Below are 12,239 nucleotides of genomic sequence, written 5' to 3'. Positions count from 1 at the left end.
CATATTCCATTAAACCACAGTGTGGTGCGGTGCCACAAAGGGGTCTATTTGGTCTACAAGGTTTTGGTTAGTGGTTCATATCAACGTAACATTTTACCCAGCAAAATATATCCAAGAGCATCACACCACGACCTCCAAAGACTGACCTTCATCCCATCATGCATCCTGCTGCCATCTCTTCTGCAGGTAAATGACACACCTGAGTCACATGCCAATTTTTCCTGCCTCCAATACATAAATGAGCTTCAATTCAACTTTATTCACTTCACCACACAGTGGATTTGTTGTAACGGGTTATTATACAGAAGAATAAAATGGGTGAACAATGACACCTACTGTTGAACTTGAACACTTACCAATCATTTAATAATTCAGAGTTGGAGGAAATGTTACTCAGGACTTGCAGTGAGTCCCTTCATTCCACTTTTGTGGTTTTGTGGACTTAGTTTACCACAAAGTTAAACATAAAAATTAGTGCTGCTACTTTTGCAAATTAATTTTAAAAGAGTGAACTCCTTATAAATGGGGAATAATAGAGATAGTAAAATAACAATGCAACAAGTCCACAGTCCCAACCAGTTGTGTGTTCCTTAATTCATGATTAATCTATCGATTAATCGTTTGATCCATATAATATCAGAAAACCTTAAAAAATGTTGATCGGTGTTCGTCAAACCTGGAAATTATGATGTTCTAAAATGTCTTGTTTTGTCCACAAACCAAAATGATCCACTTTTAATGATTTCTTTGTTATCCAGAGCAAAGAAATGAAGAAAATATTCACATTTAAGAAGCTTAAACAATCGGAAATCTTGTTTTAATCATGAAAAAAGCTTCAAACCGATTAATTGATTATCAAAATAGTTGTCGATTCATTTAGTAATCGATTAATCATTTCAGCTCTAGATGTGAGTCCATGGGCATGCTTGCTTTTATTCTCTTCTAGAGTATATTTGTGTTTATAAATAACCTTTTTAAAAAGCACTGTAAAGTGCTTGAGTTGATTACAAACAAATGAAGATTTTACACATAGTATTAACAAATACTGCACACATTCAAAACATACCTAAATGCTCCAGTTAGTTCTTGCTCACAGTTAAAAAGTGTCTGCTCCTATTTGGTAATACATTACCATCCTTCCTCGTGAAATACAAATTTAGACACTCTCAAGTAAACAATCCCTGCCAGGCGCTGCTCAAATGAATGAGGGAAACTTTTTTCATGCCCCATCCACATTCAATACATAGACTACTATGCACTCTGTTCTTTATGTTGTGAATAAATAGAGGAATCCTGCACTTTTAACTTTTCACAGATGTGTTTTCTTCAGTTAGACAGATATCGCGATGTATCGCTATATGATTGTCTTGTAACATATATATATGTTGATTATCAAAGAATTGTTGTATTGCGATATTGATGGTATCGTGGACCATGTATCGTATCGCAAGGTACCCTGTGTTTCCCACCCCTAATGTACCATATATTTAAAAAAGTACCTAACATTCTACATAGAAATGTAAAATAAAGTACCAGATATTGCAGACATTTTAAAAAGTACCTAAAACACTACATATATTTAAATATATATATTACAATGCTATGTTACAGTGTTGTAATACAGTGTTTATACAACTAACTAGGGCCATTATTTGTTATCTGGGAGAGAGACATAAAGTACACGATAACTATCTCTGCCTGTTGACAGTTAAATGCACTTTGTCTCAGTCTGGAGAGAAAGTCGTCTCTCATATTTTTCCTGGACATATTAATTCATTTCCTTACTGGGCTACAAGCTGTGGACCAGTTTCTCCATCATCATTTTCACCACCATCACCACCGCTGTCTGTGTGCAGGGAAGCCGTAGTCTCTCACCACTTTTGCCCGGCACTGAGCAGTGGCTTCCCCGCCTCCGCAGCGTCGCAACAACCGCTGCTGGTTGAGAGAATGTCTGTCGGAGGAGTAAACATGTCTATAGGGAGGAAAACCGTGTTAAGGTAATATCACTTGACAGTGTTAGCGCTGTTCGTACAACCGTGTTTTTTCTGCAGTTAGCCACTGTGGCTAGCTGTCAGGTCATGTAAATATATCCGGTGCTGTTGTGTAACTGTGGCGGGAGTAGTTGCGCAGTGATAAGGAGCTGTTGCAGCAGCTTTAACCTTTGAATGTCACATAAAATGGAACATGCAGGTGTAGCTAATGTTAGCATGTGGACACAGGTCGTTCACTGTTAACCGTGCTAACCACAGTTAGCAAAAGAGGGTGTGCTTCTCACCACATGACTCGTTACCTGTAAATAACCTTCATGAAAAACATGTCGCAGTGTGACAAGACAAGTGTTTAGATAAAGGCTCGATTTCGTGTCGTGTTGTTTTTCCGTCGTGAGGCAGTGCTATTATTCGTGTAACATTGACAGTGATGACAATCAGCTGGAAACAGCAGCTTCGCTCTGCATAAAATGTAATCAGTGTAGCGTTCATTTGACCTGAGGGAAAAGGCACTTTAGAATGTATGAGGATCTAAACGTGGAACGTGCTCGATGATTTTCTTCTTGCAATAAAGGAGACTGAACCGTCCGCCAGCAAAAATCGATATAGGTTTGAGAACGGATGAAAGAAGAGTCTTTTTTAATATCAATATTTGACAACTTTGTTGTTTGTTTTGGCGTTTACCACAGTGTTCGCCATTTTTCCCAGTGGCCTTGAACGCAGCACAAGACAGTTTTACAATATTTCGAACATGTGTAGCGAATCACAGAACAGGGGCATACTACGGCCCGCCTACTCCGCCCACCAGCCAATCAGCGTTGGTCAAAGTGCGAATCAGTTCCTGTAGTCCAAAAGCACGTTGCTTTGACAGAGTGGAGGAAGCTGTTGGCCATTTAATTATTATATTAAGTGAGATTTCTGAGGTTTTGTGACACCATGCCTTCTCTAAGGTAAGAGGCAACTATCCTACGATGTTTTCACAGGGACCTTTAGTGTTGTCTTAATTGTGTTATGTTTGTAATGACACAGAAGTTCTATCACTGTGTCTGTGAAATTAATGCATGAGTTTCTGACTTTCAGGCTGATATGTTGAGTTGGGATTACTTCAGTGATCCACTTTATTATGAGAGATTATGTAAAATACAACCTGCTATGAAGACTGTTGTCAGTTGTAGACTTTGATCACTAAGATATCTTGTTGCTGAACATTTCTCCATGAAACAGTAATTGTGGGAAATGCTAAATTGAGAACTCTTCAAAGAGAATATAGGTTTGCCTTTTTTATTCTGAGCATGCAGATTTAGAATGGCACACAAGTTGCACATGTCTGTGTGAGCTGTGCCAGAGAATGTGTGTGTGCTGAAGTGCTTTCTGTGCTTTTCTTTTTTTTTAAATCTCCATGTGAATGGTGGTTAAAAAAAGAGAAACCCTAACCCTGTCAGTTGTACACTTCTCAGTGTAAGCTGAGGAGTGATCTTACCTAAAGTTCTCAAAATGCATTCACGTGTCTGTGTTGAGCCCCTACTATTCCAATTCTACACTTTTGTTCCACTCTATGCTGTGTCTTTGCACACATGGGAGAGGTTCATCATTGCATTTAACATGGGATCATCTCTCATCTGAATTTCAGTGATTTCATTCAGCAAATCCGAAACTGTGTCACAGCAGGTTGCTTGTCTTCGTCTGTTGAGTGGGAGTTTGCATAAAACAATCTGTTTTTGTCTCCTTGCAGTGAAAACACTCTTTTTGGGATGGGTAATCCCTTACTTGACATTTCAGCTGTTGTGGACAAAGATTTCCTTGACAAGTAAGCACAAGCAGATCATTTGTTTCCACTGATGATCTTCATATGTCTGTCTTCTCTGACCAAACCAAACTACATTTTGATTTCTTATTTCTATTCTTTCCCTTAAAGGTTTGGACTGAAGCCTAATGACCAAATCCTGGCTGAAGACAAACACAAAGCCTTGTGAGTCACATCTACTCTACGACACCACATGCTACATTAGTGTAACACAAAGTGTTAAAATTATGTGGGACCAAATAAGGGCGGGCACTGGTCATATACACCCACTACTACCCTCTTGAAACTGAAGGCTGGGCTCAAAATAGCCGAGTCATAAATTAGACCTCTGTAACTGGGAGCTGCAGAACCCGACACGCCCTCATTTTTCTGGAACTGAAATTGTCCCAAACTATACCATGATGTCTCTGGATGTTCAACTGCTTGAGGCCAAACTGTATTTGTACCGTTACCTCAACACAATCAGTACAGTGGGTAAAGAAATCCTAATTTTTCATTCAATAAAGGTTCTCCTGACCCTCCCTCCTGTCAAACAGTAATACTATAGCATTCCTCGAAAACATGCTGATGTAATGCTGAACGCAGCGTTCTTTTGAAATGTAGCTGACGGTAAACAGAGAGTGTACATTGTAAGACGGCTTTCTAATATTAACATGGTATCAAGTTAGAAGTGCCAGCCACAACTGCTCTGGTATGGGAGGTATTTAGCAAGCTCTGACGTTTTTCCTCTGATGTTTCAAATATTAAACATGTTGTGTAATGTAGGGTTGATTGTATTAATTATCAGTATTTTCTGTCCATAAAGAATGTTAAAACCACATCTAACTGATTTCTTCAAATTTCACTCGGGAGCAACATTTAAAAGAGCTGTATTGTCTGACATTGTATCATAATAATTATCAATATTGATTGATTGTGTAATGCTATATCTCAGGGGATCGTACAATTAGTTTACAAAGTTTATTATTTTATTTCACACCACATTGTTTTCGAGAGATCAGCTTTATTTTCCAGGGAGACATTTTTCTTTTCAACAAGCTAAATAAAGTAATTGATAAAGTATTTAAATAAATGATGTGTCACAATATTACAAAAAACCTTCAACAGCAAAGTATTCACCATGTCTTACACAGTTTGTCATTCACTTTTTGTGTAAAGGAAAAGGGAGTCATACATCAAAAAACCCAAATATTTATACCGAGATACTGTGAAATGTGGTGATTGCTGTCAGGTTATGTGTCTGATTATTTTGAACGTGAATTCTTCTCTGATTGAGACTTGTTTGGAGATGTGTTCTGAGGATTTTTAGGTTTGATATCAGTAAGTATTTCTCATGCCTAGCAGCTTCTTGTTCTCTGCTCGGTATGCTGGCGTCCAGTGAGTTGAGATGCTACTAGTTGTGTTGCCGAAGCCAGAACGTAAACACAGTTTGCTGCCTGCAAATGAAAATGTATGTTGTGACTATAGTAGCTGCGCTATTGTTATCAGTGAAGCAAAGTATTTCCATTTAACATGTTTCCCAAATGGGCCACACAGTGGAACATGTGGCTAGCACTGTTGCCTCACAGCAAGAAGGTTGTTTGTTTGTGTCCCAGTGTGGAAACTTTCTGGGTGGAGTTTGCATGTGTTCCCATGGGTTATCTTCAGTTTGCACCCACATGTCCATAAAACATGCAGAGGTTAATTGGACACTCTTGTTTGTCTCTATATGTTGGCCCTGTGATGTGACCTCAGCTTTCACCCTATGGCAGCTGGGATTGGCACCAGCAGCCCTGTGACCCTCATGTGGAGGATGTTTCCTAAATCTGATTGTCGTTTCTTACATATATCATCACCTTCATATTATGACATATTTGAAAGTTTTGATTTGTTGCATGCACTAAAAAACGTAGTTGAACATTTATGAACCGTCAGTTCTAATTCTTATAAAAAAAAGTGTATTTACTGTTGGATGATGCTGCTTTTTCCAGCAGCCGTGTCTGTATTTTATAAGCAAATGTTGAATTGAAAAAGGCAGTCACACCATCCCATCGTGCTTGATCTGGATCCAGATGAGAATGAAGCAGTCTTGGTATTCTTGGTTGACGTATTCTTGTATTAAGGGTTTTGTGAAGCTGTGAGTGTAGATTCAGACGCATGAAGGAATCAGTCACGAAACAACAGTTCGAATTGAAAAAGCAAAAGAGTAATACAAATTCACTGTTAGTCAAACCAGTACATCAGAGCGTATGTACCTTACAACTGACTACCTTGTCAGGTCTTGTTACTTGACAAAGGGGACACATTTGACCTTGGGCGTCAGCAGTGGCAGCATCATCATCATCATCAGCAGCAGCAGCAGCAGCAGCAGCAGCAGCAGCACAGAGCAGCCTCATCAGCACTGTTGTTCTCCTGCAGCACAAAGGCAGCAGTGTTATCTTTAGCCCAACAGACATCATTCCCTCCACATTCTACTACAAGGTCAGGGCAGGATTAACATGCAGCTTTGGTGCTTAATTCCCAGCACAATGCATTTCAATGCATGTCCCCACCAATACCTCACACTCAGCTGCACTCTCGTCACTACATCTGTCAGCTGAAAGCACATGTTGTGTGTCTCTTTTGCGTTGCATCATACTACGCCTGTTAACGCATTAAAAGTACAGGTTGTGTTGCGTTTGACACTGAGATTTGATTCTTAATGCGACTGCGATGTTGATGACACAGACAACATTTCAGTGGGTGAAGTGCAAAGAGGTCGTTCACAAGGTCATTGATCCATGGATGAAGAAGAACTCGGCTGAAGTGTTGTGACAAATAATATCATTAGCGAAAAGGCCACAATAGACTTACAAGCTGAAGCAGGAGCTAACACCATTGTTGTGCTTATGAATCTACGGAGTGTAACATGATTCATTTCTTTCTCCTATCACCCTGGTGGGCGAGAGATCATTGGATGCAGTGCACTGTGGCCATGCCTTAATTCAATTATCTAGTCACAGCAGAGCCCATATAATCGTGTTGTGGCTGAGAAATTGCCTGTTGTACAGTTGAAACCATCAACATCCCTGTTAGTACTGGCTGGGGACTTAAATGTTTTTTTTTCCCCTTGAATAAATCTTGGCTCTGGCTTTTGATGCCTCTCCACTTAGATGTAAAAATGGAAACTAGAGCTAAACAGGTGATTAGGCAATTGACCAAAATCGATCAGCAGACATTTTGACAATCAATACCTTTTGTCATTTACTGATCAAAACATGTCAAATACGTGAAATATTACTTCTGACATAGGCAGTTGTGGAAAATTAATTGTCAAACACAATGTTTTTAGGTGTTTTAGTGAATTTTCATTTGATGGGCGACCTATGGCCAAGAGGAAAAGAATTGGGCTTGTAACCGGAGGGTTATCGGTTGAAATCTTTGCTGCCCACTGCTCCTGCACCCGGCTTGTGTGTGTTCACTACTTATGTCTAAAAAGGATGGGTTCAATGCAGGGGTCAAATTCACTGTCACTAATTGTGTGTGTGCAAAAACAACTCATTCTAATTTGAATTTGTTGCATTAGTAACTGAAGAATTGACTGAACGATCAAGGGGTACAGATAAGCCATTGATGAAAAACAGCTGTTACAGTAAAGGCAGCATATTTCTCTGCACCCTATCATTATATTGTCACTAAAAACATGTACTATTATTATTATTATTGTTATTATGGTTGTTAATTCCAATTACATCTGCAGCTGTACTTTTGCATATGTAAGCCAACTATAGTTCTTCAATAACATTTATTTTCTAAATTAAATAGAGCCCCCAGCTGTTTACTCAACATTTTCATGAAGTGAAATTGACTCATCTTAAAAAGACATTTGCATACTAGCAAGAACCAGTAGGCCATGAGTTGATTACCACAGACAGGGAAGGGGAATCAGAAAACACCATGAGATGAAGTAACACAAAGTTGGACTTTTGGTTTTTTCATGGGGTTTGTTGACAGCTCATGAAAGCTAGCATGGGATCAGCCCTGCAGGAAAAACACCAACTTCCTGAGTGTCCTGGTTGCCTTGTAGTTAAGACGCATACCATGAAACCACAATGTCCCGCTTCATTTCCTGTCCAAAGTCTTTGTTGCATTTCAGACCATTAGCTTTCTCCTCACGTTTCTCTCCGATAAAAGTTAGAATACCAACAGATCCACCCTCGTTTTTTCCTATGAGCATGTGAGAGGAAACCAATCAGCCAGAGAACTGTCTGTGACTAACTTTCTGCCTGCTTAGACATAGTATGTTGTAATGTTGTCATGTCCTGCTGCTGCAGGGCTCTCTCACCCGGATTGTCACTGCTGCCATCATGTGGCATGAAATGTAAGTTTGACTCCTGCAAGGTTTAATTTTAGGTTTGTTTAACCTTGATTTGACGAGGAAGTCACATTGAGATAGTCTGGCTTTGGATCACTCGGGGTTGAATATTAACTTTATCTCACATAATTAGACACATGAAATAATACACATGTTGTGTTATACATTGTTTAAGTTTATGTTGTTGCATTTTAATTTTTGTCATATGTCTTTAAAACACTTCAAAACAATGTTATCATTCGATATTTAATATTCTTTTTTGTTTTACTTTCCTGTTTTCCCAGCATTTTCTTTTCTTTGGTCATTATTATGTTGCACTATGAGTAAATGGGGTTGGTGCCAACTGTGGCCAGCAGGAGGCAACAGTAGCCCGCTGTTCCTTCCTCAATGAGTCTCCAAAGGAAACATCATGTCAACATAATGAAAACACGCCTCTTTCTGCAGGAGATTATAATGTGGGCAAATAGACATTTTATTTTAGGATAACTAGGCATTACAGCTTTAGTTTTTTTTAACAAGCAGCATTGCATAATGTACCATCTCTCCAAACCCTCATGGGCTTGCTAACCATATCATATTAGAGCTAATGATTATTAGTGTCGAATGAGTGAGTCATTGTTATTGAAAGTGTATTGTCACCTCTGAGGGGGTTGAGGTGGGGGTGGGATCGGCTGGCTCGTCAACATTACCCTGGTTGTATGGCTCCCACTGTCCGATGATAATTAATTGTTTACTTTCTCATCTCTGGATGATGGCGTGACTCTTTTCAGAGGTTGTTTGCTCACAGCAATTAAGTTCATCAGCACTCATCCTCCCTCCCTCCCTCCCTCTACCCCTCGCCTCCTTCTCTCTTTTTCTCTGTGCTAAATGCAGATTAGCAGCGTCACAATCACATCCAGAATGAGAGTAAACTCCTCATTATGCTGTGTGACCCTCTGCTGCATGAATAATTCAGGGATGCAGTGTTAGTGGCTGTTATTAGCCTTCCCGATGGCGGAGGAAAGAGCGGAAGGGAAGGAGAGCGAGAGGGAGAGGGCGGGAGGCTCATATCACTGACAGGGCTGACTCAGGGGGATCAGCGCTGGATTGAGACACACATCACACACACATCATCACACGACACAGGAGATCAGTGGAGGTGCCTCTCCACTCACACACCCCGCTGTCTGTGTACATCTCACACACCCTGCTGCTGCTGCTGCTGCTGCCATGAAGCTCCGTCTGCTTACTGGGAGGAAAACAACAAAGGCCTTTCTCACTGAGTACATGCTAAACACTCTGGCTCCTGGGTGTGCGTGTGATAGATTCTGCTCCGTAAACACACTTGACTCTAACCCTCTTTTTTTTTTTTTTTTAACGTTTTTAATATATAATGAAGCAAATCGTGAGTGGTAGAACCCCCCCCAGCTGAGCCACCCTGGTGTGTTAGGAGAAGAAACGCTCTGCTGTAAATGTGTGTGTGTGCTTACATGCAAGCATGCGTGCAGAGGTGGCATGTGCTTGCCATGGTGCCACTTCACTGGATGCACTCATGCTTGACTGAGTGTGTAGACACATTACTATCCTGCCCCGTTTTATTCCCCATTTCCCGTGTCTGTTGCTGAGGCTGAGAGTACTGTACTTAAACTCACCTCCGCAGCCCCACTAGTGGTGGTGGCGTGGCGGCCCTCAAAGGTCACGGGCCTGAATCCATCAACCAGCCTCCGAGCCAAAGCGAGAGAGAGCAGGGATTAATGGCACTCAACTGGTAATTGAGACATCAGAAACATGTTCAGCTGCCAGCCACACTGCTGTTTATGTTTTATTGATACACATGAATTCAACCATTTGGGGGCGCTTGCATGAATCTGACATTCTGTACTCAGCTGTAAGAAATGTGCATCTAGACCTCTTGAATTATGAAACAAGAAAACTTTTCAAATTATTGAAAGGGAAGAGAAAACATTCCGTGACGTCCTCCTGTGGGTTTTTATTTGAATTTTTCTGTTGTATTCGCACATGAGCGTCACTCTGCAGTTAAAAGCACACGTGCTGCATCATATGAAATGGCTGATGCAATCATAATTAAGGCTTGTCCTTGCTGGAGCTACACATGCCTCCCTGTGGTTGGAGGTGGCTGCCAGCAGGTGGTGCCACAAGGAAAGATCACAAGTCAAAGGGGGTGGAACAAACATAATCCACATCTCTGTGTATGTGGGCGTCCCTGCCAACTCCCCCTGTTATCTAGCATTTTATAATTAAAATGTGGGTGTCTCAGCCGGTACATACAGCACGTTCAGTGCAGAAAAGCACACTCAGGGCTATTTTTAGTCATCCTTGTTCCCCCAGCAGCCGCACAGGAAGAGCCACTGATGGTATCAGTCCTTATACATGTAGCCTAGTCACTGCACTGTCTGTGCTGATCACTCCTCTTCAAGAAATTGGGGGCCTCACTGGTGAGCAGCAACACTCCCCGTGTGTTTAAAGTTCACACTGGGCCATATGGTCCCCGCAGTAGGGGTTGTTGGTGGAATTATTCACATGGAGCTGCTCTGAATCACCAAGATCCTGGTATCAACCTCCAAGATAAGGGAATTGTCTCAAAGGCTTTGTGCTGCAGCTTCAAAATCTCAGTCCTCGAGAGAACACCAGAAGCCTCATCCTTGCTTACACACTCCCTCTTCCCACTCTCTCCCTCAGTGTGCCTCTCTCTTTCATATCCTCACACAAACACACACTTGCACTCGCTCTCCCACATCCACACAGTACAGTGTGACAAACAACGCCACCCTCTGCTGCGCGAAGCCAAAAACCTGTGACATTTCAGAGGAAATAATATGAACTCATCCTCCGTGACCAGATTTTGCCCCCGCCGCCTAATCCTTGAGTGCAGCCTAATTAAGTACAAACAGCAGTCCTTGCCTAATGCCAACAAATGGGCTGCTGCTGCTGCTGCTGCTGCTGCTGTGGCTGGATCTGCCGATTATTAAAGGGATGCACATTTGTTGTTTCTGTCTTCTAATGCAATTACTCACCCATTATGACCATGTAATTGCACAGTCATTAATTGTGCATCCAGTCTATGATGCAAAAAGGCTCAGTGTTAAAGAGTCGCGGGCGTCTCCAGCTGAATAGGGGTGAACCCAAATGGATTGTGATACCTAAGCAATGGCGATATCGTGCTGCTTTTGTGAGGAATCAACATTCATCCCTTACTGTAGTCCATTAGAAGATGTTAGAGGATGGGAACAAGGCCTCGCTGTGCCGTTTGAATCATGACTCATTTGTGTTCAGTACTTTTATGTGCCTTATTCTTCGCCATCTATTTCCATTCTGCTCTAATGTTCCACTGATAAGAATGTCCTATTCATTCTGCGTTTCTCACCGGTTGCTATAAAGAGAGATGGAGTGAGAGAGAGGGAGAGCGAGAGAGAGACTACAGGCATTGAATGAAAAGCACATCTATTTCTGAGGGGGGAGCGTGTGCATGGTAGAAGATAATTATTGATTTGAAATAAGAAAAGATAAAGCTCAACCTTGAGCAGCCGGGCGATAGCGCGCGGAACAGAATAATTAATGGGCCCGTCTCGTGTCGGGACAAGCTTTCACAGTGAGACGAGCGTATTGATTTTAAACAGATAAACTGCATAACCCTGTGTGATGGGTTTGACAAACTATTTAATTGGGGGGAAAAACAACAATATTCCTCACCCTTTCATCACTTCCCCGAGCTGTTTTTTTTCTCTGCCTGACCTATGGAAACAATTACTGTGCATCAGGCCTTGTACTGCCTCCAGACTACCAAGGAAGGCTGGTGTAGGATGCACACACTGATTGGGGAATCTAATCACTGGTGGAACCTGTCTCCACTCCAGATGCTTGTGTTGAAACTGGGATTACTGAAGCCTTTTAGCTGTATTGCCCCCTCTCTTTTTCTGTCAGAGAGGGAGAAAGATGGCTGTGCCTGTTTAAATGTACCTGCCTGCTGGAGCTGGAGCGGAGACAATTTACTGTTCCTGTTCAGCCCTCCTTCTGCCTAATCCCTAAGGAGAGCTGCAGAGTCCCCTCACTTCTCCCCTTGCCCTCCCCTGATTAGTGATATGGGCTGTTTGATCATGTTTCCCTGCCTGTCCTT

The 12,239-nt window shown here is 41.6% G+C and overlaps 1 protein-coding gene across 2 annotated transcripts in view; it reads left to right on the top strand.

Moving 5' to 3' along the window:
* Positions 1 to 1,679: 1,679 nt before the first annotated feature.
* Positions 1,680 to 12,239, top strand: part of LOC122759062 (adenosine kinase-like) — a 122,667-nt gene continuing 112,107 nt past the window's right edge. The window contains exons 1-3 of one of the 2 annotated variants that reach the window (XM_044013558.1): positions 1,680 to 1,997; positions 3,721 to 3,795; positions 3,904 to 3,957. In XM_044013558.1, coding sequence (XP_043869493.1) covers positions 1,948 to 1,997; positions 3,721 to 3,795; positions 3,904 to 3,957 — 179 coding nt within the window. In that variant the 5' untranslated portion in view covers positions 1,680 to 1,947. Of the gene's footprint in view, positions 1,998 to 2,823; positions 2,939 to 3,720; positions 3,796 to 3,903; positions 3,958 to 12,239 lie in introns of those variants that run through there. The other variant, XM_044013559.1, reaches the window with a different exon arrangement.

The sequence above is a fragment of the Solea senegalensis genome, linkage group LG18 (genome assembly GCF_019176455.1).
Source record: "Solea senegalensis isolate Sse05_10M linkage group LG18, IFAPA_SoseM_1, whole genome shotgun sequence".
NCBI classification, from domain to species: Eukaryota; Metazoa; Chordata; class Actinopteri; order Pleuronectiformes; family Soleidae; genus Solea; species Solea senegalensis.
Note: the sequence above shows the minus strand (reverse complement) of the source record. Positions and strands in the feature narration are given on the sequence as shown.